General features: G+C 46.5%; 1 protein-coding gene across 1 annotated transcript in view; it reads left to right on the top strand.

The window, feature by feature from the left end:
• The window catches only part of MSN (moesin), a 61,849-nt gene that overhangs the window by 30,170 nt on the left and 19,042 nt on the right, over nucleotides 1-12,637 (top strand). Inside the window, exons 2-3 of the mRNA XM_070952075.1 lie at nucleotides 1,421-1,504; nucleotides 12,419-12,514. Of these exons, the coding sequence (XP_070808176.1) occupies nucleotides 1,421-1,504; nucleotides 12,419-12,514 (180 nt within the window). The remainder of the gene's footprint in view (nucleotides 1-1,420; nucleotides 1,505-12,418; nucleotides 12,515-12,637) is intronic.

Raw genomic sequence — 12,637 nt, 5'->3', positions numbered from 1 at the left:
GGTCCTTTATAGAAGTACAAGGGCCATCTGCTTGGAGAAGGCAGGCAGGTGCTGCCACCAGAGGCTGCATTTAACTTTACCAGATACTGTAGATGAAACACTCAGCAAGAATCCAACCACAAGCTTTTCTCTTGATTGCCAGGGTTGCTGGTGAAGAAGACAGGACAGCACCCCGTCTTTTCCCTTTGTTCCCTCCACATCGCTTGGTCTCAGGGTTGGAGCTCAGGCCGCTCCCTCGGCTCAGCTCTTCTGCAAGGGGGCAGGTGACTCTCTCTGCTTTCATCCCAGGGAAACGCCCACCCCCACACCACACAAACTGCCAGAGAAGCCTGATATAAGGGTCGGCTTGGTGTTTAGGACATCTTTCTGAGCCCCAACCAGATGTGTTGGGGTTGCATTCCAAAGAGCTGTTCCTTTTCACTGAAATAGAACCCTAGAGTGGTGGGGATAAACCTCTGTTTTAGGAAGCAGAAGGAAGTTTGGGCAGGCTCCATTTCACAACAATTTAGGGTTGTTGTTATAATAATAGAGAAAAACAGTGTTTCTAAGGTGGACCTTCTGCAATGTTGATTCCAAAATACACAATTGCAGCTTTTGAATGAACCTCTGCAGGGTCTTTCGGACTACAGTGTATATCTTTATATTGCTTTAAATATTTCATTGCACAAAGAGCTTTTGGGCAAGCTGTCCTGTGGAAATTGCATTGGAAATAATCTGTGGCTTGATTTTTTTGGAGAGAAGTTGAAAAGAAAAGGAGATGGATAAGGTTTTGGAACTCCAAAGAAGCCTTTGCATTTGCCCATTAAAAGCTTAAGTGCAACCCAATAAATGGTGAATGGGCTGCTCTCTCCCCCCCACCCCCCAACGTGTTAGACTTTGAGTCCTTCCCATAAGTTGCCCATTGTTTGGCTTGTGGATTGGGACCTATGGAAGGTGAAATCGTGCCTGGAAGGGCTTATATAGGGTGTGTTACTATTTTTCACTGTTGATGGCTGCCTCCTCCTTTATCCTTCAGGCTGTTCCACTCTTTTGAACTCTCCTCCCTCTAAGGCATCAGAATCTTTTCTGTAACCTGGGGGTGGATATGACTTCCTAGTAACTGTAATGCTATTGGTTCCCCCTATTTTTCAACCCCCCCCCCTTAATCAGTATGGAAGGCTTACCCAGATGGCTTCTTGCCCTTTGAGAGATGTGAAAAACATCTTGGAAACATGGTCTCTGCCCAGTTGTGTGAAGTTCTCAGCCTGCCTCCTGGAGAACATAAACAGTGGCATGTCTGGATCCCAGTTGCCTGGTTGTCACTCTGAGCTACGTTCCCAATAGTGGTGCTGCCATTTTTAGTTAAGGGATTGTCTTGTAGCTAAGATTGTGTTTTGTGGGGTGTGCTGGGTTTTTAATGGATTTCTCCTTCTAATTCCAGATTAGCGTGAGAGTGACCACCATGGATGCGGAGTTGGAATTTGCCATTCAGCCCAATACAACGGGGAAACAGCTCTTTGATCAGGTAAGGCGGCTGGACAGGAATCATGGACTGTGTCATTTAGAAGGCCTTGTTGGATTGTCCTCCTCAAATCTGCCCTGGTCAGATCCCCTCGAGGGCCCTGGGTTGAGTTCTGGCACTACCACAGTTCACAAAGAACAACAAATTGAATGACTCCAGAGGCTTCTAAGGCTTCTAAGATGATGAATCTGGAAATGAAATCCTGTGAGGTGGACTAGAGAAGAAAGACTGAGGAGAGATGCAAAAGCATTCTTTAACTCTCTCTGAAGGTTTCTCATGCAGAAGAGGGAGTAGATTTGTTCTCTGTCCACCCAGAGGGCAGAACCAGAAGCAGAAATTGCAGGGAAGGACTGCCAAAATGATGGAGGCTCCAGAAACCAAATTCTGTGGTTAGAGGTTCTGAGTATGTTTAGCCTACAGGAGAAAGGACTTAGAGGAGAAAGATGATAGCAGTCTTCAAACATGGGAAGCATTGTCATGTAGAGGAAGACGTGAACTTATTCTCTGTTGCCTCTGAGAGGAGGATCAGGGCCGATGGGTTACAATTGGGGGAAAGGAGCCTCAGGCTAGACATCATGAGGGGCATCCTAAAGCCGTTTCAGCCAGCAGGATGGCTGCCCTGTTAATTGATGAGTTCTCCTTGCTAGAAGTGTCCAAACAGAGGCTTGATGCTCATTGGTCAGAGATCCAGGTATTGAATTTGGACTAGGATGCCATAATTTTGTCATATGCTAAATCCATGTTAATAAACACAATGGCAGGGCTCGGTTAGTATGGTTTACCCAAATAACCATATACCTGGCTGTGTTGCTGAGCCGGGGCCCCGGAATGCATTAAGAGTCCCATTCCCTGGCTATATTGCCAAGTATCTGGGCTGCTATGTATATTTATTTTGGATGTTTCTTTTGTTTCTATTGTTTTAAAATGTTATTAGTATTTTGACTGTAATATATTTTTTGACTTGTAAGCCACCCAGAATCCCTGACCAAGATGGGCAGCTATAGAAATTGAATGAATGATTGATTCAATGAATGAATGAATGAATGAATGAATGAATGAATGAATGTTCTAATGTAAAGGAGTAGCTCACAACTTAGATGAAGGCAATGCTGGGGTTTTCACAACATACTGGACCAAAAACTTATCTATTTTACCCCCAGTGTAGCATCCATGGAGAGCCAGAAGTATAAACATGAATGTGAAATTGTGTCAAACTTTCCTAATTCTCTATAGAATAATCAACGGGCTTGTCAGAGCTATCAAATGTGCTGTTGGATCCAAGAGTCTTTAGCAAGTATCTGCTAAAAAGTGACTGAGGGATGAATTGGGACTTCAGCTGTTTGAAACAAAACTCCACTGGCTGAAAAGGACTCCAGAGATAGAATAGAATAACAGAGTTGGAAGGGACCTTGGAGTCCAACCCCCTGCCCAGGCAGGAAATCCTCACCACTTCAGACAAATGATTATCCAACATCTTCTTAAAAATTTCCAGTGTTGGGGCATTCACAACTTCTGCAGGCAAGTTGTTCCACTTATTAATTGTTCTGTCAGGAAATTCCTCCTTAGTTCTAAATTGCTTCTCTTCTTGATTAGTTTCCACCCATTGCTTCTTGTCCTGCCCTCAGGTGCTTTGGGGAATAGCTTGACTCCCTATTCTTTGTGGCAGCCCCTGAGATATTGGAACTCTGCTATCATGTCTCCCCTGGTCCTTCTTTTCATTAAACTAGACATACCCAGTTCCTGCAACTGTTCTTTATGTGTTTTAGCCTCCAGGCCCCTAATCATCTTTGTTGCTCTTCTCTGCACTCTTTCTAGAGTCTCAATATCTTTTTTACATCGTGTTGACCAAAACTGAATGCAGATCCTGGGTTTTCTCTGAGGGTCCCCTGAACAGTTTGCTTTTGCTCCAAGACCAACTTGCTTTGGAGGAGGTTTTGCTGCTTCGGCTTCTGTGCTTCTTCTTCTTCTTGCCTGGAGAGGCACCTGGGGAGGGGAGGGGAGGGAGGGGAGGGGGAGGAGGACACAGGCAGCAGGAGATCATTTGTGCAGAGATGTCACCCATTTGTGTCATTAGCTTGATGGCTTGTAACGGGTGTCACTGCAAGGACCCAAGTTAGTGTAATAGGTTTGTATCTGTGCGGTTTCTGTGTCTACATTGTGTCTGTGTCTCAATTTAGTGACCATCGACAGATCGTCGACAGAGCTACCCAAAAGGTACTTATAACTTGGATTTGAAGTTCTGACATGACTACATTTTGGGTAAACCCAAACCAGTCTTACAGCCATCAGCAGCATCCTGGGTTCCTGTGGCTGAGTTTTATAACGTTTCTGCCAGAAACAAGGTTTACATCTCACTTAATGACTGCTACATTTTGTAAAAAGCACTGCAAGGAAAGTGATAAAAATCAGATACGGTCGCATGATGATCCCCTTAACAATCATCGTGACTTATGACCATAATTGCATAAATTGAGGATACCTGTACACCGTATCTACCTGTATTTTGTATATACTGCATCATTAAACTTACCTGCAAGATAACCTCCTTCTGAGTGACTAAATCCTAACTCTGATGGAGCCACAAAAGTAGGTCTGGAGTGAGCTGAGACCTGAGTAGCTTAATTCTGCGAGGGGGCAGCTGGGTCAGCAGGACTAAAGAAACAGGGTTAAGGAGCTTAGATTCATTCCAATTCCATAATCTTTGTAAATGCAGTGACTTCTGTTCTATTAGATAACTTCCAGAGGGGCAGCCACGTCCTTTGTAGCAAAAAGAACGTTTTTGGGGTGCCACGTCATGATCACTTATATGAAAGGTTATGTTTTTTTGTTAGTTGCAAAGTCATGTCTGACCCATCGCGACCCCATGGGCAATGTTCCTCCAGACCTTCCTGTCCACTATCATCCTTTGGAGTCCATTGAAGCTCACGCCGACTGCTTCAGTGACTCCATCCAGCCATCTCGTTCTCCGCCATCCCCTTCTTCTTCTTTTGCCCTCCATCGTTCCCAGCATTAGGCTCTTCTCCAGGGAGTTCTTCCTTCTCATTAGGTGGCCAAAGGATTTGAGTTTCCTCTTCAGGATCTGGCCTTCTAAAGAGCAGTCAGGGTTGATCTCCTCTAGGACTGACCGGTTGGATCACCTTGCAGTCCAAGGGACTCGCAGGAGTCTTCTCCAGCACCAGAGTTCAAAGGCCTCCATTCTTTGACGCTCAGCCTTTCGTATGGTCCAACTTTCACAGCCATCCATTGCAACTGGGAAGACCATAGCCTTGACTATACGCATTTTTGTTGGCAGGGTGATGTCGCTGCCTTATAGAATGCTGTCTAGGTTTGCCATAGCTTTCCTCGCCAGGAGCAAGTGTCTTTTAATTTCTTGGCTACAGTCCCCATCTGTGGTGATCTTGGAGCCCAGGAAAATAAAATCTGTTACTACCTTCATTTCTTCCCCATCTATTTGCCAGGAATTGAGAGGGCTGGATGCCATGATCTTAGTTTTCTTAATGTTGAGTTTCAAGCCAACTTTTGCACTTTCCTCCTTCACCCACATCAAGAGGCTCTTTAGTTCCTCTTCGCTTTCTGCCATTAGAGTGGTATCGTCTGCATATCTACGGTTGTTGATATTTCTCCTGGCTATCTTAACTCCGACTTTTGATACTTCTGGTCCTGCCTTTCTCATGATGTGCTCTGCATATAAATTAAATAGGCAGGGTGACAGTATGCAGCCTTGCCGGACTCCTTTCCCAATTTTGAACCAATCAGTGGTTCCGTGTCCAATTCTCACTGTTGCTTCTTGACCTGCATATAGGTTTCTCAAGAGACAAATAAGATAGTCTGGGACTCCCAACTCTTTAAGAACTTGCCACAATTCGTTGTGATCCATACAATCAAAGGCTTTAGCATAGTATGGAAGCTCATATATTACTTATATATTCCTTATATGGAGGAATCCTCAGCTGATAAAAATGGTTCAGTGTAGAAGATTTATGACTTTAAACCCAGAGACTTTTTTTTCTTAAGAAATTGGTCTTGGGATGTTTCCAGTGATGAAATGGTTCCATGCCCTGAAAATGGACGCATTTTATTTTTCATAGCTTCCCTCATTTGGCTGCCCTTCCTCTGCTTCTGACAGCCGCAACCATCTTCAACTAGTCCTCAGGTTACCATAGCAACTGGGACCAGAATTTTTCACACTAAGCCTTGCGGTCATAAAGCAAGACGTCAGGTCACCTCCGCATGGCTCACCAGTGGCCGTCCCAGCAGGCCCTGCAGCCGTGATTAAGTGAGGACCGCACAGGTCGTTAAGCAAGAGCCTCTCGTGACCACCCCGTGGGAAGAGGTGTGGGAGCCTTTTCCAGGCAGGCTGGTAGGCCTTACAACACTTCACTCAGTGATGGTCCAAAAAAAACCTGAAAAAAGCAGCTTATGACCGTTTTTCACACTTATGACCGTTATAGCATCCCCAGCCACATGATCAAACTTTGGACGCTTGGCAACTGGCTCATATTTATGACGATCGCAGTGTCCCTCAGGGCCACGTGACCCCCTTTTGCGGCCTTCTGATAAGCAAAGTCAATGGGGAAGGCAGATTCATTTAACAGCCATATTACTAAGTTAACAACGGCAGTGATTCACTCAACAACTGTGGCAAGAAAAGACATAAAATGGAGCATAATTCACAGCAGGAGCTGTCTCACTTAGCAACAGAAATGTTGGGCTCAATTGGGGTCATAAACTGAGGAGTTCCTTTATGGGGAATGGGCAGGGAGGGAGTGGGAGCCCTGTGTGGGCGACATGGAGTACGGGGGCCTCCCGGGGGCTCCTTGGGGAAAAGGTGGCGGGAGGAGGGACTGAGGGGAACAACGTGGGGCCTTCCCCACTGAGCAAGCAGGCTGCCCATGGAGATTCTGACCATGAGACACTGCAGCTGCCCTAAGGCCCACCTGGTTGCCCAGCGCTCCACCTGACACGACAGCAGGGATGGTGCGACGGCCAGAACTTTGAGGACCTGTCATAAGCTGCCCTGGGACAACGCCGTCATAACCCTGAAGGGTTGCTGAACGAGTGAGCAGTCTTACCCTGAGGATCACAATATGTTTTTAATAGTACGATAGCCCCAGCATAGTAGGTACTCCACTTCCCTAATTGCAAAAGCATTTTTTAATATGCTGAAGATGATTTCCTGGATTTAAACCCAGCTGAAGCCGGAAGAGCCTTGATGGCTGCGTTCATCCATGTCTCTCTGGAGGGAATCATTAATGAGCGTGGTCTTGTGATCCCAAAGAATCTGCTAGTGATCTGCTAGTTGGGATCTTGCAAAGAATCCACTTTCACGTATCCTGCCTTGAGCAGGGGGTTGGACTAGAAGACATCCACAGTCCCTTTCAGCCTTGCAATTCTTTAATTCTGTGAGCCTGAAGTCGGGTTTGCCTGGCTTAGGAGCCAGCAAAGGAGCCGAGAGCTCTCCTGGCAGGCCTTCCCTGGGCAGACCCCAAAGGATCTCTTGGGGCACTTGATCGCCCCTCTTTCAGGGCAATATTGTTCGGGCTTGCATACTTGATTGCCTCTTCACTTTGGGCTTCCGACGTTATCTGTCACTTCCATAACGGAAGCCCCTCAATACCTATAAAAAATAAACTTTCTCTCAAGTCGAGCTCAACTCCTGGTGACTTTGTGGAAAATGTCCCAGGGCATCATTGAAAGAATGCAGAAGTGCTGTGTCATTGCCTCCTCCTGGAAAAAGTATTTTGACTTTTGGAATTTCCTGGTGTCTCCCATCCAACCCTAACCAGGCCCGACCCTGCTTAGTTTTCCAGCCCAGGGAGGAACAGCTGCCTCTGCTGCAGGCATCCCCAGATATCTCTGGAGTACATTTTAATCTGGTGGTTGCATTTATCTCATCTTTTTCAATATTAGCTTTATTGTTTGGCCTGCAATTTATTGGAGGTGTGTGCATTTTTATATATTATATATATAAACATTTATATTATAAATGAATATACTTAATAGTATACATTATAAATAGCTACTTATACACACACACATATATATATATACCCTGTTTCCCCCAAAATAAGACCTCCCCTGATAATAAGCCCAATTGGGCTTTTGAGCACATGGCAATAAGGCCAAGCACTTATTTCAGGGTTCAAAAAAATATAAGACAGGGTCTTATTTTTGGGGAAACACAGTATTTATATATTATTTTGCATATTTATTAGCTGTGGTGTGTGTATTAGTAGGAAAGCAGGTATAAATGCAATGGGTGACTAAAAGTTAAAAACAACCTATAAGGGAGGGGAATGTGACCTTCAAGTCTCCTCCGTGGGGTTTTCCCTCAGAGACCAGCAAAAGGAGTTGCTCAAAATGTGCCCACTCCACCCCACCCCCACCCCCACCCCAACAATACATGCAACAGAAGAAAAAGAATTCCCAGAGCTACCAAGGAAAGTTTGGCTCCTGCACCAGCCTTAACCTGGACAGAAAGAGCCCTCGCGGACTTCATTGGAAAAGAGCCTCCTGCATGTTATCCAAGGGAGCCTTGTTGGAAACGTCTGTTGAGGCTGTGATGCTGGAGATGGTGAGGCACCTGCTTGGACCCCTTGGCACTCTTGGGATCCAGCGCCTCACCTTGGGAGCCTTTCTGGGTTGGCCCAGATGGTGCTAAAGTGCATGGAGCAATATTTCTCAACCTTGACAGTTTGAAGATGGGTGATGTCAGCTCCCCAACTTCCCCAGCCACCAGGCTTGAAGTCCGGACATCTTAAAGCAGGCCTGGTTGAGAAATAGTGGTGTGGAGCCGTGGAGCATTTCCCATCTATGTCAGCTTCCCACAAGGGAGAGATCTGGACCAGGAATACCTTGGCTGTTCCTCCCCTGCGGACCTCTCTTGAGAAGTGCCAGGTTGCCTCCAGAGCCTGGCTGAGATTGGACAGCAGGGCTGCCTGGCTCAAGGGAGCTGGGCCTCAGGCGGAGGGTGGCGTCTTCCGAGGAAGGGCCAGGGATCCTTTTACCAGGCTATAGATAAATCATCTAATCTGCTCTTTCTCTAATGTAGCTCTGGAATTCAACAACTGTCTCTGGACAATTGCAAGAGGAGGAAGTTGATTTGCAAAGGAAGTAACCCATTCAGCCTGGCCACAATGGGAAATCAAAGTAATTGTTCCATACTTTATTTTTTTTGCCCAACTGAATGTTCCAGTTTGCCCAGCCTGCCCTATTGAGAAAGAAAAACAGCTTGGCTGACTGTTCTCATCCCCTTCCAATGCCAAGTCTTGCCGTGGCCCAGCTTTTAACTCTGCAGTTAATAATGTTAAGCCAAATTTTAATGCTGTTGTGCAAGGCTAACCATTGAAATGACTCTTTTAAAGACAACGGTGCATCTTTTTAGCCATCAGAACGCAGCCTCCCTTCAATTTTCTTGCAATAATAATCCCACCGCACTCGAGTTCTTTTGCATTGGAGGTGATATTGACAACATATTTCAAATGTTGGATTGGATCTTGTAGTTGCTTTTACTATGCTAATGCAGGATGGCTATTTCTTCTTCAAAGATATTAACTCACCAGGGGTTGCCAGTGGAATGGACACGCTAGAGGTGAGGCTGTATATATGAAGCTTTATAGTTACCAGTCCGGTCAGTTCAAATAAAGGGGACAATAGGTGCCTTCAGAAATGCCATAGGCCCCATCTCTAAACATTCCTGGACATTCCTCCCTTTTCCCAGGAGGTGCAGGGTCTGTTGTTCCAAGAGCCCTGATTGAATAGGATATTCAAAGGTGGACAAGAATGTGGCCAAACCAGAAGAGGGACTATTCTCCAAAGCTCACTGGGAATCCCACAGCTTTCATCTTTGTTGACCTCTGCCCGCTTCAAGCTGCCCAAATGGACATCCTTGTAAACAGGGAGGAGGAGGAGGAGGGAAGGAAAGAGATGCAGAGTCCCAGACCTTTCAGTGCATGTACGTTGCCTGATTTGCCAGAGAAAATTTCAGCATAATTGATGCCATGTAGACACCTCAAATTGTCTGTCTTCCACACATGGGCCCCTCTCTTTCCCCCAGGGCCGAATGGAGAGCTGGGCAAGCAAGTGGGTGGGTGGGCAGGCGAGCAAGAGGGCTGTCAAAGGGGAGGTGTTGATGGGCGGGGCATAACTCCACAGTGAATTCCGGTGTTGACATGTCCTGCGAAGAAATGGCACTGAGTTGGCAGAGGGGACGGTGATGACAAGAAGGCTGCACCCAGCTGGCCGCACTGAGCTAATGGCGTCAAGTCATCCCATTCCGCCTTCCACTTCCAGCAGTAGCCTGGAGGGTTCCTGGGCAGGAGATTCAATTCTTCTGCTGTTCTGAGGTGCCAATTCTTCAGCCTGGGAAAAACCATGTCCTGCTTCTGGCTGGCTGGCTGGCTCCTCATCTGGCCTCTGGACTGCCTTTGGTGGCTGTTGGCCTTTCAGTGCCTCGCCGAGATAGATGGCGAGCCCCCTCCTTCCATGCCATCCAAGTGTCTCCTTTCAGGGTCCCATCTAATATGCCTGGCGGTCGGTTGGTGAATGGAAGCATTTGTCCATTGCTCAGGAAAGCATCTAGATGGTGCCAAGTTGCTGTATTGCCTTTTGCAATGGTTTATATATATATATATATATTTCTGTCTTAAGAACAACAGTGTAAAAACAGTATAAAGAGTGAAGAATACCTATTCTGTTTAATTTCTAAATAGTTATTTCATTGCTTTCCAAGTGTGCCTTGATCATGTTTTAAAGTATGAATTGACTTATATTACAGTGCTCTTTTAGCATTTCTAGATGATAGAGAGTTCTCTATTCTCTTTCCCTTTGTTATTTTTTTTTCTTTGGCACCAGTAGAAAAAATGTAAATCATTGTCATTTTGGTCAGTACTTTGTGTTGCTGTTAACATGGGAATCTAGCCACCTGTAATCTAGTAAAGTTTAGGATTTGACTGCCCATTAGACAGCAAGAATGTATGTAATTTGCACAGCAGAACGTAAGAACAAATCTCCCTTCAGGATCCAAGGCTTGTCCATTCATAGAACTCTCAGATTGAAGGGCTCTCGGGGTCTTTGAGTCTAACTCCCCTGCCTGGTGGAGGAATCCTCATCCCATTCTGGACAAATAGCTGTCCAGTCTTTTCTTGAAAACCTCCAGTGATGGAGTACCCACAACTAAAACTTAGCTCAAGCTTGGATCCCTCACTATAACTTGCAGCCACTGGTCCTTACTGTACCCTCTGGCATAGGGAGAATAGATGGACCCCCTCTTCTCTGGGTCCGCCCTTCAGGTATTGGAAGATGACTACCATGGCTCTCCTTTTCCTTTAGGCTAAACAGACCCAGTTATTTCAACTGCTCTTCATATATCCAGCCTCCTAGGCAGCCCTTTACCAGCTCCGTGGGGTCTTCATCCTTCTTGTATTGTGGAGACCAGAACTGGAACCAGTGCAATGTAGGGCAGTACTATCTCTTCCCAGGTTAGGCAGTCTTGTATCGTCCAGATGTGAGGTAGGACATCAGTGTTCGTGGATTTGGGGAGCTGTAGTCAAACACCTCAAAGGCACCATCTCAAAACAAGTCTCGGCAATCGTGATTTCGTTATGAAGTCCCATTTTTTAAATTAAAATTATCCCATACCTTAGAGGATGGACAAAATCTTGAACAGCCTCTCTATTCTCACATGGAATGCAGACTACTTGGTGGCCACAGCTGCCTGTGGTTTTGCATGAGTTACGCCCTGATGCCTTCTTTAGAAAAGAGAGAAAATGCCAGTATGATATTAATGACTCTTCATACATTTCAAACTGAATTGGGGGTCAAATAAGTCAAGATAATTCCTGCAACTGCTTGCTCCTTTTTATGATAGTTCTGCCATCTTGACTTTTTTGACCTTTACCCTCACCCAGGCATCTTTCCCCCCTTCCGTGCAAGGCTGATGTGGCCACTCTGCGCAAAGCCCAGGAGAGTCGCCTGGGAGAGAAGTTGGCCGGAGGAGGGGCTGGTTTGCAGCACAGGCTCTCCAGGTGGAGCCCAGCACAGTGGTGTGTGTGTGTGTGTGTGTGTGTGTGTGTGTGTGTGTGTGTGTGCGCGCGCGCGTGCGTTGCATGTGGAAACGCTCTTTCCCTTGGGCGCAGCAGACGCTCTTGGTCACCCAGGACCATCAAAGGCAGAAGGAGCCACAAGTGGCCACTCTGCTTTTGGGTTTTATTCTGAGGGACAGGATCTCAGCCAAGAGAAGCATCTCAAAATGGATCCAGCATCTAAAAGAGAAAAAATATGCTAGGACTTGTAAGGAACATTCAGCATTTGAGAGGAGAAATGAGATCTACGTAGTTATGGAAATAGTTGGTATCTGTCATTCTTTGTTGAATGTCCTGTATTTTTTCCTACCATTTTTCCCCAAATCATTCTTTCTTTTTCCTAGAAAAAGCCTCTTCTTGCAGGCACAGCTGTTGAGAATCTCCACTTAGCAGCTGGTCTGGGCAGTGAGGTTGTTAATGGGCTGTGTGGGAGCCTTCTGCGGGCAGAGCTTCTCTGCGCATCCCACCCTAACCCTAACCCACCCACCCCCGGCCAACAGCTGCCTAGGGGATGCCAGCCGCAGCCATCGCCACTTCCGTCTTGGCCCCTGTCTGGGGAAAGAGGACAGCTCCCTTATGGCAGGTGGCCGCTTCCCAGATGAATCCCAGTTTCTTTTAGAGGGTATTTAGGGCAGAGCTTGTTCTGTGCCAAAAACCCTGAAGGAAGGGAGTCCCCCATTGCTGCTGACATGCACCCATGCCCGCCATTTGGCCCGCTTGGAGCTGTGCCATGACGACCTTTGAAGGGGTTTGGTGGTCCTTCTCCTCCTGGGATGCAGTGAGCCGTAAACCCCTTCCTCTTGCTCACGTGTTGCTGTCTGGTTTTCATGAACAGGTGGTGAAAACGATCGGCCTGCGAGAAGTTTGGTTCTTTGGACTCCAGTACCAGGACACCAAGGGCTTCTCCACGTGGTTGAAATTAAATAAAAAGGTATGGAGGTGCCTCTCATTTTATTTTCTGCTTCTGCCCCCCCCCCGAAAAAGGGAGTTTACTTTCTTGGGCAGGGATGAAACAGGTTTGCCTTTGTGGGGTTGGGCCCCTGTCAGTCTTTGT

This window comes from Pituophis catenifer, unplaced genomic scaffold, assembly GCF_029215685.1.
Source record: "Pituophis catenifer annectens isolate HBS135680 unplaced genomic scaffold, rPitCat1.0.hap2 SCAF_11, whole genome shotgun sequence".
NCBI classification, from domain to species: Eukaryota; Metazoa; Chordata; class Lepidosauria; order Squamata; family Colubridae; genus Pituophis; species Pituophis catenifer.
This window is presented reverse-complemented; position numbering and strand designations above follow the sequence as displayed.